Source organism: Typopeltis vanoorti, chromosome 6 (assembly GCF_054136105.1).
Source record: "Typopeltis vanoorti isolate ZY-2024b chromosome 6, IOZ_Tvanoo_1.0, whole genome shotgun sequence".
Taxonomy (NCBI): domain Eukaryota; kingdom Metazoa; phylum Arthropoda; class Arachnida; order Uropygi; family Thelyphonidae; genus Typopeltis; species Typopeltis vanoorti.
The window spans coordinates 64,387,821-64,404,259 of NC_143554.1; the positions used below are offsets into that span (position 1 = coordinate 64,387,821).

General features: G+C 36.3%; 2 protein-coding genes across 7 annotated transcripts in view; one reads left to right on the top strand and one right to left on the bottom strand.

The window, feature by feature from the left end:
* LOC150105499 (prostatic acid phosphatase-like) overlaps window positions 1-16,439 on the top strand; it is a 381,909-nt gene that overhangs the window by 286,804 nt on the left and 78,666 nt on the right. For both annotated transcript variants that reach the window (XM_090394218.1, XM_090394219.1), the window contains exon 11: window positions 9,389-9,569. In XM_090394218.1, the coding sequence (XP_090250344.1) occupies window positions 9,389-9,556 (168 nt within the window). In that variant the 3' untranslated portion in view covers window positions 9,557-9,569. The remainder of the gene's footprint in view (window positions 1-9,388; window positions 9,570-16,439) is intronic.
* The window catches only part of LOC150105500 (natural resistance-associated macrophage protein 2-like), a 244,546-nt gene that overhangs the window by 21,284 nt on the left and 206,823 nt on the right, over window positions 1-16,439 (bottom strand). For 2 of the 5 annotated variants that reach the window (XM_090394214.1, XM_090394212.1), the window contains exon 15: window positions 1,371-1,501. The exons of 1 other annotated variant lie outside the window; for it this stretch is intronic. In XM_090394214.1, the coding sequence (XP_090250340.1) occupies window positions 1,371-1,501 (131 nt within the window). Of the gene's footprint in view, window positions 1-1,370; window positions 1,502-14,390; window positions 14,869-16,439 lie in introns of those variants that run through there. 2 more of the 5 variants (XR_016548450.1, XM_090394217.1) reach the window with 2 other exon arrangements.

The following is a 16,439-nucleotide window of genomic DNA, read 5'->3' on the forward strand; positions in this document are numbered from 1 at the left end:
AAGTCTCCAAGGTCGATAACCTTTCTGTTCGGAGATTGGGACTGCAGAAAATTCAGCTTTGGAGATGAATAATCAAAATGATTGGGATGGTTAGCAGGAAGAATGTAGAAAACAAAGAAAACACCAACAATGTTACAAAAATGTAGTAAGGAAATTTTGAATCAGAGCAGATTAAAAAAGATTCTAGGTTTGGCATTTTCTGACTTGAAATATGAGATCTGGAGATTCCATACGTACACCCCCTGTGATGGAAGGAATTGTGTAAAGTGTAGTTCAGATAGTTGAGATGCACAGTCTATTAGAAATAACAGGTCAGTTTACAAGTTGTAAAAAGCACACATCACTTTATGTTGGTTATTAATACTTTATAATGTTGTGAAGTGAGTGGGGAAGCTTTTTTTTTTTTTGCATCTATTATTGATGTTTTTGGTTGAACTTTAGTTGCTTTTGTGTGAATTTTTTCTGATCTATGGAATAACTACAATTTCTTTATGTTGACTTGCATGATTAGTGGGGCAAAGATTTAAATAAAGAATAGGGATGGAGAGAGGTGAGAGCCTCAAAAACACATTCACACAGAGGAAACCCACTCTCTTGGCATATTGTAGCTTTTAAGTGGTTTGGCTTGAATGAATTACAGTCCAAATAAGAAAAGTTGTGAGGCCTCTGTGTTAAGTCTGTATAAAAAACACACCACCTTTTAAAAAAAATTAAGATCGCACTTGATAAAAGTAATTTATTAGTCAGTTTCAATGTCTCTACTATGTTCCAATCAATGACACAGTTCTTCTTTTACAGGAAAAATTCCCACCAAATATCACAGCACTCGCTGCCCATTTATGTTCTGGTTATTTTGTTTGGCAAAATACATTTTACCTAAATCCAAAGTCTGGCTTAGATGTGTTGACGTTTTTTGGTCCCATGGCCACAAGACAGACACTTTTTCCTCAGCCACCTAAGCAAACAACACAAACATACAATTCACAAGTGAAATTGAAAGCCAGAACACACTTCCATTTCTAGATACACTTGACACAGGTCTTCCTTCCGGCAGTCTTTCCTTCACTGTTTACTGTAAGCATACACATACTGACCAATAATATAAAACACTTATCCCCACCTACACCAAAACTAGGTGTCATTAATATACTAAAAAAGAGAGCTTAAAGATTTGTTCCAATGACAAGCACTTAAACATGAATTAAAAGTTATCAGCAATACCTTCCTAAAAAATGGTTACATTAAAAATACTATCAATAAAAATCTTCACAAGACTGTAGCTAATAAAAATAAACTGTAGCCATTCCATACATTAAAGGGATATTGGATAAAATAAACAGAATACTACAGAAATACAACCTTAATGCTACCTTTAAACGTCCTGAAAAATTAAAGAACTTATTCAACTCCTCCAAGGATCCATTGGCCCCACCACATACTATATTCATTGCATCTGTAATTTGCCTTATATAGGTGAAACAGGATGCACAATCCCTATCAGCTAAAAAGGAACATAAACAATCCAGTTTAATACCTATGGTAAATTTGGCCATTCTGTTCATGCACTGAATATTATACACAGAATTAATGAGAAAGGCACTTGTTCATTACATTACCAAAATGTGGTATAAGTGCAAATTTAAAGAGGCCTGTGAAATTCTTATCAACCATTCTACTCCATAATAATGGTCTAAAAATCACAAGAATATTGATAGCAAATATTCTACCTATATAACCTTTTATTTTAAGAGTTCATCATAAATTATAATTAGGACTGCCGTAATCCAGGATCTTAGCTTATTATTATGGCCTGGTTGGCCAAGTAGTTAGCATATCTGCTCTCCAGCCAAAAGGTTATGGGTTTGAATCCTGCTGTGGGCATGGATGTTTGTGATTGTCTGTGAAAATACTAATGGTGGTGGTTGGTGTAGTTGCGGTTTGTTGTAGTTGGTGGATTGAGTGGTGGAGACAGAGTTGTAGAGTAGGTGCACTCCCTCGATGAGTCTTTGGACTCACTGGAGGTGTAATTATTATTACTGTTATGTGACACCTCCAGTGAGTCCAAAGACTCATCGAGGGAGTGCACCTACTCTACAACTCTCCATCTCCACCACTCAAATCCACGAACTACAACAAACCGCAACTACACCAACCATCACCACCACTAGTATTTTCACAGACAATCACAAACATCCATGCCCATGGCAAAATTCGAACCTGCAGCCTTTTGGCTGGAGAGCAGATATGCTACCCACTCGGCCAACATGTTAAATTTGTGTTAAATTATTGATGAGGCCACCAATATTGCTATATTAATGAGCTTGTTTTCTGATGATGTTATCAATAGGATATAGCTTTGAAGTTTTTTTCCTCTCCCTCTCAGTAGTGGTCAAGCCAGTAGAATAACTGGTTTATCAAATCATTGTCACTTTGGCATACCGTTTGAAATGTAATATAACTCATCTTTGTATACACACTGCTTGGAAAGAAGTCAACAGACACCATAGTGTAAGGAACAAACAGCTATGACACCCACCTTAATGAGATGTAGGACCTCCTTTGCTGCAATGACTGCAGCAATCCTATGGGCATACTTTCCACAAGCATACAAGCGATCAATGGGAAGTTTGGACTATTCTTCCCCGTGTCATGTAACGAGTTCCTAGACTCTTGTGGGGTGGAAGTCAATTGACCTCACCAGATGCTCCACTATATCCACAGACGTTTAGTAGGGTTGAGATAAGGGCTCTGTGGAAGCCAGTCAAGTATCGTGACATCCACGTTCACAAAGTATGCAGTTATAGCAGCAGCCTTAACATGGCTGCATTGTCTTGCTGAAAGAGACAATGGTCAATTCTGTAGAAACGCTACAAAGTAGAAAGCACTGCATTGCCCAGAATGTTCGGATACATCTTGGAGTCCAATATTTGTGTTAACACAAACAGAGGTTCAAGTGTAAACCAGGAAAAACAGAGTACATAACCCCAACTATCAAAAAACCACCTCTGCATTTCATGGTGGGGTTACACACACTGGTAAGAGATGTTCACTGGGCATCTGTCACACCCATCCATATGCTTGGTAGAGAGTGTAGAAAATGATTCATTGCTTTATACCGTTCATGTGCCTGCAGGTCACCTTTCTCCTTAAATTCCTTCCACACTTGTTTCTTTTTTTACAACTCAAGTTTAATCCATTTAACCCCAACTTGATTTACTATTTGGACTCTAGGTATAGTCAGCCATAACCTCCTGCAAATGCTCCTTGACCACTTCCCATGCCCTATCAACATCCAGCAATTGCAGTTTTACATGCCACGGCACTAAACCAAGCAACCACCTAAGCTTGTCATACTTGCCAGCACAGTAATTCCACATGTACCCTGTCTTAATTGAAAATTTCATACATTTAGCCACCTCCCAGGTCAAGACCAAACAATCACTCTCACCAATAGGTGAGAACATGGTCATATTCATTACGGTCAAATTCCCAGATGCTATTACTAGGTCAAGCACTCTCGAAACCCTAGTATTTTCCATTACATGCTGTCTCAGATAGTTATCCCTTAGTAACTGAATAAAATTCAGTTCCTTCCTCACGTGTCCTCTCCTCCTTCCAATCAATGTTACCATAGTTGAAATCCCCCATAATAATTACCCTCGTTCCACTCATTGCTTCTATTTGCTTATGCATACTATCTCCACTATCTATTCCATCACCTGGGCTATAGCAGTACCCAATTATATATTTTGTTCTGCTAGCCACAATCTCACACCAAATAGCCTCAAATGTGCTCTTTTCTCTATCCTGTAGTTCAACTTCTATTCTCCTTGGTTGCAGTTCATCAGCTATCATCAATAACACTCCTCCCCCATTTTATTCTCTCTGTCCCTTCAACACACTATACCCTACACCTTCTATCCCACTAACTATATCATCTCCTGTCAGCCATGTTTCACTAATGCCAATAACCTGTGGGCAGGAAGAGCCAACCAGTGCCAAAAATTCTTCCTTCTTGTTCCTAATACTCCTGGTATTAGTATACATGAAATGCAGAGGTCCATTTGTTCCACCTCTATCTTGATGCGTTATACTAACAATCCCATTCTGATTTCTTGTCCTTCGTACTGGCTCGAGCACATTATATACATTCTTACACTCAACTGCCTCACTGATGTCTGCATATCCACTTCCTCCCCTCCTTAATAGTTCTAGTCCCTGATTTTGCACATCCACTCTCACTTCATTCAGCAACACTTTTTCCAGTCTTCGCACACCAAATCCATTCAAATGTAAGCCATCCATCTTGTATAAATCCTTTCACCCATCAAACTCACTACACACATCCACAAACTCCACCACACCGTCTGTATAACCTGCGCATAAAGTCATTTGCGATTATGGTCCTCCTTCTAAACTCTTCTCTGTCATACTGCAGCAACAGACTCACTATCCTAACTCTGTCACTCTTTTCTTTCGCTACCTCTAATAATTCCTTCACGTCCTCTCTCATATCAAATTTATCTCCTTTCAAATCATTTGTTCCTGCTATGACTTATTTCTTTCACCCTCTGCTTCTGCGCGCTAATACTCTCACTTACATCCTTAATTTTTGCACCCTATACTCCGCACTCTAACATAGAACACTTCATGCTACAAATATGGTGGTAAAGGTGTTACACCTTTAAATATAAAGACAATATAAAGCTGAATTGTTGAAAATAGAACTCTTTACATATCCAGCATTGTTCTGCTCTGCTGGGAAGTGTCCTCAGAAATGTAGCAATCCTCCGAGTTATCTTCACCACCTTAGCAATATGTCCCCTGAATTTCAATTTTCTATCAATCATCACCCCAGATCTCTTGCTTCCCCACTTCCTCTACTACATTTCCTTCAACAGAGTACAGACACTCAGTATATCCCAAACTTCAAGACTTGACATTTTTCTGAATTAAACTAAAATCCCAATTCATTTGCTCATCCATCCATTTTATTCAAATCCTCTTGAAGGGCTACCACTTTTGCATTATTGCTAATAACCCTTCCTAGCTTCACATCATCTGCATACAACTGAATATCCCATGCAGTTCATTGACAATGTCATCAATATAAACGTTGAACAATACAGATCTCATACTGAGCCCTATAGGACCTCACTTGTAACCTTCTCATACACAACTTTCTGATAGCTATCAGACAGCCAATCCCCAATCCAATTCACTAAACTTCATCTAAACCCATGTGCTGCAACTTAAATATCAGGTATCAAGTGGCACCCAATCAAATGCCTCTGTAAAATCCAAAAAAAAAAAAGGCAGAATATGCCATTTCCTCATCAACTGCTCTTTTTACTATATTATAAAAGGCAATCAGATTACTAAAACAAGAGTGACCCTTAAATTCATTCCGACTCTCACAGCCTCATATGCCCAATGCTGTAAATGATTCCTCCTTAATTTCTCAAAACTTTTAACAATTACTGATGAAATACAAAATGGTCTATAGGTTTGACACTTCCATTCTACTACAACCCTTATACAATGGTGCTTTCTTATCCTCCTTCCACTCCTTGGGCACCTTTCCCATTGAAAAAGCCAGGTCAACGGAGCTGTCAGTTCTTTAGCACATTCTCTCAAAACCTGGCAAAATCCCATCCAGTCCCATTGCTTTATCGACATCCAGAATACTTGGTATTTGAAATGCACTCTCTTCTTGCACTTCTAAACCTCAAATGTGCCATATCCCTCTAGTATTAAAACCTACTTCTCTAGGATGAAATAGTCCAATAAAATATTCATTGAACAACTCTGATATGTCCTTTGCATCAGTTATTCTACTCCCATTTTTTATCAAACAATCCTTTCTCCACCTACTAAAAAAGTAGGTGTGATAACATAATTCCAGAGGATTTTCTTTGGCTCTCAGGAACAATCTCTTCTCATATTCCAGTTTTGCCTTCCTTATTATACCTAGTCACTCTCCTGGCTGGAGCCTTATATTCTTTATGCATCTGCTCTCCTTATATCTCTTCCATAATCTCTTTTTCACTTGCAGTATGCAACTTGCCATCGCTGCTAAATAAATATTCCTTCACCAGTTCCCAAGCACTGATGAGATCTCACCCTTCCAATTCCTTCATCCTTGTAACTGCCCCAGGCTGATTTCTAAGATTATTATAATCACCTGTCTTATAATTCCACACGCATTCCTTTCTCTTTGATACTCCTGCATATCTATTCATCTTCCAAGTCAAAACGACATGGTCACTCTCCAACCAGGGGATGGAGATGCCATTTCAGTTATAATCAGATCTTCTGTTGCTATGACCAAATCCAAAATTCTTGAACTTCATGTTTCTTCTATTACATTTTGCTTAAGCATTTGGATCTCAAGAATTCCAAAAATTCCATTCCCTTACTACTTCATGCAATATCTTCTTCCCAATTTATACTAATTTAAATGTGGTTCAAATCTCCCATATCAATCATTCTTTTTTGCACTCACCAAGCTCAACTGTCTAAACATTTCTTGCTCCTCACCCTCTATGCTCCCTGGTTTATAGGCAACACTCCACAAAATATCCTGTCTGCCTGCACCTCACATCCTATGTTCTCAAAACCATTGGTGCCACTGCTATTCACATCGTCCACTCTGAGAGGGTACAATTCCTTATCATAAGCAGTATTCCACCACTGCATTTGCTCTTCCTGTCCTCCAGAAAAATGATATATCCTGCTTCTTCTTCCATTCCTGTCAGTATGTCATCTTCCATCAACCATGTTCAGTGATCCTAAATCTTTGGACAGGCTGATGCTATCAAAACTACCAATTCATCTCCTTTATTCTGGATACTCCTTGCATTTGTATAAAGAATCATCAAAGCACTGTCACCATTTCTGTGTCTATCATTATCCCCTCCATACCCCACTGGATTCAGCATTATATTCCCTCTTCTCCCAAGTGGCTATTCCCACAAGAGTCCTCTTCCCCTGCTACAATCCACCATGATTATTCTAGTTTCCTGCATTGACACACTGACTTGTTCAGAGAACAACATTCTCTCCAGATGCTACATCCTTCCTCATTCAAATGCAAGCCCCTCTGGCATTCAGTTCCTTTCTGTCTTCAAATGCCCTCCATGCATCCATATAATCCAAGCTTCTCTAGTGACATATTCTGGCTATCACACTATTCATTATTTAAACTCTTCTTCATAGCTTGAATTATCATACCTGGACAACACACTCACTATATTTCCTCTCTCTCTCTCTGTCTTCTTCTTCCATACACCTTCCAGCATGAACCTCAGATTTCTCACTGCCTGATTTACACTGCTCTCAAGTCATTCGTGCCTACTATCACAATCACCTCAGACACTCGTTCACCTTGCTTAATTGCCATAGCACACTATTATTCCTCCAGGCAGACACTCTTCTGACATTCTATCTTGCACACCACTGTTTCTTCCTTGCTCACCTACATTCCTCACTCACTCTCTCTCTCTCCCTCCTCTGACACTTTTTTTCCTTGAAAACTCTTTAAATCCAAAAAATATTAAGTCAGTTAACCCCCCCCCCCCATCCCTTCATAGTAGAGATTACTCTAAATCTATCACCATTCCATATATCCAGGATACATCTGAAAAACGAACAAAAATCCTAAGAAAATATGACTTCACAACTAGTTACAAACCACATAAGAAATTAGTATCTCTTTTCTGCTCCACCAAAGACCAGCCACTTCTCCTAGACCTACCTAGAATATACCAGGTCCCTTGCAGTTGCAAACTGTCCTACTATGGCCAAACAGGCAGGACAGCCAATATCAGGATATCCAAACAAGGACTACATCTGGTTCCACCAATACAGTCACTCAGGACTTGCTGACTATGCGTTGACACCCACCAAAGAATATGCTGGAAGAAAGCCACTTTATTACACCGCAGCAAGTATACGAAAGATTATTCCTTGAATCACCCTCAGCTCTGAAAAACTTTCCAAACCTCAACAAATTTGGGTGCATGAGACTACCCCAAATTTGGGAAGCATACATTCCAAGATTGTCAGCCCAACAGCCAAGACAACCCAATTTAGCCAGCTAGAAGGACACCTTTTAGGACAGACTTCAGTTGCCTTTCTTCAGCTTCACTTGCTTGGTGCGAGTGCCTGCGTGCACATATTGTTTTGTGAGCCCTGAAGATGGCAATGTAATATTGCAAAATAAAGGTAGTTATTAAAGTTTTTATAATTAATAATTTAGTTTACATTGTCATTTCCTAAAATATTAGAAGTTCAACAGTTTTACTGTTCATAAAACATTTTGGTTTGCTGGTTCCTATATCTGAAACGTCTCTATAAACTATAACTAACAGCATACTTTAAAAGAGATGCAAACAATGTCAGGACATTTTAAATTATTTTTGTCATAACAGTTAATAACGTGTCAAATTTGCAACATATTGGGAATCAATTTGCATTTTCTCAATGTATATCCAGCTAGGAACAATTATTAATCTTGCTTTCAGTAGAGCTTCTGCTGCTGAAGATGTTAAATTGTTAAGTGGTCAGGAACAATTTGTTAACCATATAGGATTTTATAAACAAATAAAACATAGTATGAAATAAAGTTTTATGTTAAAAGAGGTTTTAAATGGTGTAAGTCTATTTATTATGACTAGACATTAATGGAATCTTCTCACTTGTCATCAGAAATATTGTAAAACTTGCATATGCATCAAATGGTGAATATTTTATTCTGAATATATGAAATAAGAAACAGTTTAGAATTTATTACTAAAATAAAAAGCCAAAAGGCTTCAGTTCGGCAATGCAAAATAAGTCAAGTGGATATCTACTTGACTTATATAATTTTGCATCGCCAAACTGAAGCCTTTTGGCTCTTTATTTTAGAAATTATTTTTATTCACCAACCGAGAGTTCACTTACGAAAAATACATTTCTCTGACATTTCAAGTTCCTTAGTATTGAACATGAGTTTTTGCTCCCTTAAGGTTTCTACCTGATCTCTGAGGAGAACCAACCAATTCAAAACAGCTGTCAGTCAGCGAAACCTTATCAAAATGGACTAATAAAAGGTGAACATATAGACACTTGGGTGGCACCTATGTCTTCTAAGTGGTCCATACTAAGGCAACTTGTGAATGCCGAGGGGGGGGGGGGGTATTCCCTTAAGCTCCCCGGTCAACTTACCTCACAAAACTTTCATAGTTTCTACATTCGGCTTTGAAATAATGCTGGATCTAATATCTACTTGATTTACATAAGTTTATTACTTGAATAAAATGTTTAACTATTTAAAAATTTCAAAATAAAAATAGCAAGTCCTAAGAAGCTCATGTCTCAGTAAGCTTGTACTTCTACCCATTAGTTTATGACGACAAGTAAGAATCATATGGCTGATGCACCTAGTGCAGAAGACGGAAAAAACACAGAACCTGGCACCAAACATCCAGAAAATACTGGACATGTTGAAGGTGAAGAAAATAAAGACTATGATATGGAAGATCAAGAAAATGCAAAACATGGCACAGTATGATATACATATCAAGGTATGATAAGTTAAAAGTAAATTTCAAAATGATTTTTCAATTTGAAGCTGCAATTAATATATCTGATATTAGAGATAAGTATTAAAAAATACTTCTAATTCATAATAATGTTTTACAGTATAAACACCAAGAGAGGGGAAAAATATTTATTAAACTCGCTAATATTTCACTGGTTTTCTAACCAGCATCATCAGAGCACAATTTATCACTGTGATATTAATACAGCACTATACTATGTAATCGAGGAAAACAATTTAAATTGTAACCAGCGACAGAACTACTGTCCTTACATTATACCCTCTATGGCCAAAGCATGGTCTGCTAATCCTGACTTGCATACAGGTGATTGTGGATGTAATTTTTATGTTCCTCAAGGCAGATGTTAACTGATCTACCAGTCTGTCCAAACTAGGCCAAACTGCAGGTACAAGGAACTTTATATACTCCAGGATGTTCAAGAGGATGCAGTTGATCTTTAGGAAAGTGTATGAAGATTGCTAGCTGAATGAAAGTGGTGTTGTGTGTCGTTGTTTATCGTAGGTAATAGTAACTTAATATGGTTTAACTCCTTTACTTAACACTCTCTTGAATAATTTGTCCTATCTCAGCAGCACCTATAATGTGTCTGTCTTTGTCTTACTATTATATACTTCATTCCCTTAGATTATCACGTGCACGAGTCTGATTTACAAAGGGATTGTCTCAAGGTTAAGCCAACCCCCTTGGTAACAAAGCTTCTGAAGTTAACTTCTCTTAAGGTTCTAGGAAAATTTATTTGTTCCGCTGTGCCACCCAGAACCCTTAAATTGGAAAAACTTCTGTCAAGAAGTGAACCTTCAGATATGCTCGTGATTAATCTAATCTATTTCTATACTAAGTTATCAATTATCAATACCTTCTATAATCAACCATGTTTGTAGTCATAGTCTTAATTAACAATTATCTCCCACTTAGATCCGAATAATTTATGAGTGGTGCATCTGATTCTTAGACACAGGCAACCAAATTAACAAGAGCAAAAGGCTTATTTAACATAATGATCATCATACAGAATAAAGAGCTTTCAATTATCACTGTACTACTAGATTACAAAGTAAAATTAATAAATATACATCACACAGTAATTAATACTACAAAAGCATTATGTTCAAAGATTCAAAGCTCGCATTCTTAGATTATAAAACCAATAATGACTTTTAGGAATTAATCAAGCTGTCTGGATTAGACATCTCTACAGCTCTTAAACATAGCTAGCAATCAACACAAGTACAATTATAATACATGACACATATTGCTCACCGACTACAATTAAAATATCACAGTTCTGTCTTAATTTTAGATAGAGTCTCAAAACTTTATGAAGGTCTATGATTCTTAAGTTACAATTACCTTCCTCTCACACATTACTTGATTAAAGGTTTACTATACCGAACTCAAGGATTCCTCATGCTTGTCCTTTCGATTCTTGGATTCCTTTCCTTCCGAACATTTTCTTCCCTCTATGTTAAGGCTAAAATTCCTGTCAGCTTAGGTTGGTCCTCACGGAGTCTGCATACCGATCATCTATGCCTAGAATATTCTTAGCACAAGGCGATTATGCATCCATAAGGTATGCTACCTGGCCACTATCTTTTCCGGGAGTTGCCCATTGTTTCAACATCCTCTATTCGTTCATCGTAGGCTTGGAATCTGCGATTCCCCCCCCCCCCAATCACGACTCGACACCTCCGACTTCTGCCATACAAAAAGTCTCGTGGGGGAGGGGTTCCAGCCCTTTTATATCAACCCCTACCGGGACTCCTTGTAATCCTAAATTTTCACCTGACACGTTATTCCTTTGCACTCATGGGTCTTGCCTCTTTGTAGCGTCTTCCCCAAAAACTTAGGTCGCCACGTGTCGTATGCGCACGTGACCGCCTCGAGGCAACTTACTAATCTGGTGTCTTGCCCGTGTACTTTGACCTTATAATCTCAGTTGGTTATATGCAATTTACACAGTAATTCTTTTATATCAATTCTAACAGAAAATATGTATATAACAAAATCATTGTCTAACATACACAGGGAATATTTACAAGTTTTACACTAATTACGGTATCCAATATTTGTCAGGATATATACAACTTATACTAAAATACAACAAGCATATCCTTTTCAAGGGTTTTTAACTTGTCAAATTATGAATGAAACATTCCTTAGTGAATTGTATTCATTCACAATTTAACAGTGGTATGGGGATCATGTTTGCAGAGAAATTTGCACCCCTTATCCTTCCAACACCCAACATATGGGATGGGTTTTTGCTGTGTTGGAAGGATGGGGAGGGGGTGCATGCAATATTTTACTTATATGGGTTATAGCCATTGGCTAAAAAGGTGATGTAAAAATTTCTGCACTAAATTTAAAAGGCTGTGTCATTTGAACAGATAGCCTTGGCTCAGTGAGTAAGCGTTTTTGTGATGCTCTAATGTTAGGAAGGGTGTGGTGGTGTGATTATGTAAATACCTTCCTGTATAAGTTAGTTTTCTGTACATGGAGAATTATAATGAGCCATTAGGAAGTCGTGTCACTAGTTTATCTAAAAATGGTGGACAATTGTTAATTTCCTTTTCTATGATGAAGTTTATTTCAGGGTGTTGGCTGTTAAGATGCACCAAAAATGTATCTGGACCATGAGGCCAAACTACTAGTTTAAGTGCGGATACATTGAGTACTTGGTTTTCCAAATGTGCTATACAGAAGTTAGCTTTGGAGGGGAAAGGGGAGAGACCAATGGCATTCCCATCCAGCTGTTCATATAGTTTTCCTTTCTATACAGTGAATCTGAATAATTCAATTATGTCAGGAGAGAAATGTGGCTTAATGAGATTAAAGATCTCTGTACTTTAATGAATTTAAACTTGATGATCCTGACATCATGGTCAGTTTTGATATTATTTCATTAATGAATAGTGAAATAATATCAAAACTGACCATGATGCCAGGATCGTCAAGTTAAATTTTTTAATGTTTTAAAGTACAGAAAGTTTTTAATAGATTTAATTTAATTTTATTGTGCCTGCAGTTTGGCCTACTTTAAACAGACTGGTAGATCAGTTAATATCCATCTATACCATAAAATATTGTTATGAATCAATAACACCTAAACTTTACTATACATAATACTTCTAACATTTGTGTCACATTTTTATTGTTATCTTATTTACTTTAATCAATAATATATAAAAAGAATATTTAGATAAGTAGATATGATATATATCATTAAGGTCAAGAAAATATAGAACAAGGCATGATAAGTAAATATTATAAAGGTAAACTGGATTATGTTAATTATCATCAAAATTTTGCATGAAATGTATTTTTACATATTTCTAAATTATCACTGAGAGGTCCTATTTTGGCAACACTTACCTGCAACTCTCCAATCAAAGAATCTAATTTTTATTACCATTCATTTACTTTCATATTTCTTCAGCTTTTAGAAATGCCCATCCCATCCTCCTCCTGTACTCTGTGAAAAATCTTCCTTCTGTTTTTGTGAGTCTTAATACCATACCATGCAAATTAGGAAAAGGCAAGATTTTCACACAAAACAAATAAATCAAGCTGATGAAAACATGCAAATAAATATATTAAATTTTTCCCTAATGACCAATCCTGTTCACAGTAATCCAGATGTGATCTGATCTTAGCAGTATGCCATGGGTGACCATTCATCTGCCCTTGTTCTAATTCTAGGGATTTTCTATGTCGGTTATTTTTCCATCATTCTGTCACATCTTTTTAGTTTTTTTTAATTCAGTTTTATTTTTTTACATACATAATTATACAGAAATACATAATACCATGATGTTCAACACTGCTTAAATGAAATATAATTATTATACATAAATTTTAATTAACCTGTTCTCTATCCACAACAATTCTTTCTTAGTTATAAATTCACCACCTCTGTAGCCCACTGTCAAAGGCCATTCCACATAACTTCTACCATAACAGTAAAATATGAATTCCATATAGGGTAGCCATTTTACTGGAAAAAGTCTAGAACAAAAAAATTACAATATGAAAAGAATTTGTTTCTTCATAATAATGCTTCATGGTCTAAACAACACTAAGAGAGAGAAAAAAATTTCTTTTTAAACTGACTAACATTTTAATGGTTTTCTACCCAGCATTGTCAGAGCACAATTATAACTGCGACAGGCACACAGCACTAAGTGACTGTGGACAACAATTGTAACTGAAAACCTGTCCTCACATAGCACTCTGTGGGCCAGATAACAATAAATTAGAGAAGTCAGACTATCAGGTCTCAAAATGATAGTTTCCCAGATTTGGTAAATTAATGCAGCATATTTGTTCAGATTAGGAATGAAATATCAGTAAGTTCAATAAACATATTTTTTTCATCTCTTGGTGTTGTTTATACAGTGAAGCATTTTTATGAATAATCAATTACACCTAAGCTTTTCCATATATATAATTTGCTTTGTTTATTTAAGACACATTGCTGTTTAATTGGGCCAGTAACTTCTACCACATGGAGTGTTAGATAAATTACATAGTTTTACTTCAAAAATTTACTGCTGATGAAACAGCCAGATAGTTCATTGTGTTATAAACATGCAATACTTGGATCAAAGAAAGCAATGGATTTGTAACAGTTATGCAATTCAGATGTGTGGAACTGATAAACGAAAGCCATGTTATTGGAAAAATAGCCAGACTTAAACACTCAAGGAATTAGAACAGCGAGTATACCATTTAAGTATGACATCAACAAACATGCATAGATGATCTAAGTTTTTTAAGAATTTGCTTTTGAGTTGGGACATAAAATTACAATTTTTCTTGCATAACAAGACCTGTAAAGTGTTCATAACTATAAAATCACATGTGTACCACAGTAAAAATGAAATTTATTATGCAGATATTTTGTCTTACATATTGTAAGACATCATCAGTGCAAACAATAACGAATTTGAATAAGAAAGAGCATATGCATTAAATTGAAATTCCTTTATGTATATAGAGTTGTGTGTTCATGGGTTAAAACCTTTAGTCTTGAGGGAATATCCAAGGAGTTAAACAGCTTTAACTTACCTTTTAACGTGAGTCTTAGATTGGCCCAAGTTACAAAGGAGTGGAAAGAGGACAAAATAGTTCCACTTCATGAAGGGCTTCGAATTATAGGCCAATCTGTTTGTCTGAGTTGGCAAGGTGTTGGAGAAGCCAGTGATGACAAGGCAGAACTACATTGATAGCAGAATTCACTTTAATGGACAGCACGGGTTTTCTAAAGGAAGATTGTGTTTTAGCAATTTGCTTATTATAACAAGGTGACCAATACATTCAACAGCACATATAGTAGTATATTTAGATTTTGCAAAGGCTTTTGATAGATTGCCACATAACTAGCTAATAGTTAAACTGAAACAGATGGGACTGGATAATAGATTAGTGCACTGGCTTGGAGATTGGCTGTCTGATAGGTATCAGCATGGCTGTGTGTGAGAGTGATATCCCAGAAGAAGAAAGCCACAAGTGGATTGTCCTAGGAATCTGTTTTGGGAGCATTGTTATTTATAATTGGTATGTAAATGACATTGGAAAGGACTTAAATGGTGATATAGTATTGTTTGAAAATGACACAAAGTTGGAGAGAATTATGAGAAGTAGATGTTGAATCCTTGCAAGAGGTCTTGAATAAATTGTCTGAATAGGCAAGTGTGTGTGTGTGGAGAGATGCCAGTTTAATGCAGCATAGTGTAAGGTTTTAAGATTTTGGAAGCAAAGATGGGATGCAGAATACAGGATTGGTGAGGATATCTAAGAGGAGGTGGAGAAGATGAAAGATCTGGGAGTGATGGTAGATAGGGCCTTGAAATTTCGTGAACATTTTGTTAAAATTGGGAGGACAACAGCAGATAATGGGAATGATGTGGAGAACACTAATATGTAAAAAAGAAGGAAGTTATGATTCCAATGTACAAGGCGTTGATCAGGCTGCATATGGAATACTGTGCAAAGATTTATTTGCCTGGTTTTCAAAAGAATGAACAGTTGTTGGAGAGGGTTCGGAGATGATTGACTGAGTCAGTTTCTGATCTCTGGAATATGAGAACAGATTAAGAGAATGCAAATTGCAGGGGTGGCTGAAAGTTCTGATAAATCATCTAGAACAAAAATTATATAAAAGGAACTGATATAACCACAAAGAACATATCTTAAAACCCTTTAACCCCATGTTTCATCAAATTGTAATAATTTGTTCTTTTTCTTTTAGGATATATATATATATATATATATATATATCCTAAAAGAAGACATGTCAATTCCTCCATGGTAATTATCACAACTTTTCAGCACACCCTTATATATTTCATAGAAATTTAAGATATGGCTTAAGATATTATTGGCCTGAATTCTCAAAACAACTAGCAACTGATAGTAATGTTATAAATATTGATTCTTATGTCAGAAATAACGCTTATATCAAATTTTGTAATTGAAAAATTTTCAGATTAATGATTAGCTGATTATTAATTCCAAGTTTTGCACCAGTTTTCTGGTCTGCCCCCCCCCCCCCCCCATCATAAGAGGATACAATTAACCGTACTGTTGCGCAGGACTGTTCCAAGAGTGTCAAGGATTGGTTAATTGCAGATTGTCGTTCGAAGTTCAGATCTCTCTTCTAAGCTGCTTCTTATCAATATACCATTCATCTGTGGTATTTGTTTTTATATTTTAAATTTAAAATTAATTTTTTTTTAAACTATGTTCTATTCCTACTATATAAAAGCTAAACCTCCTTACTTAAAATCTGTAACATTATGATCAATATTTATGCTAAAAAAAAACTGAATT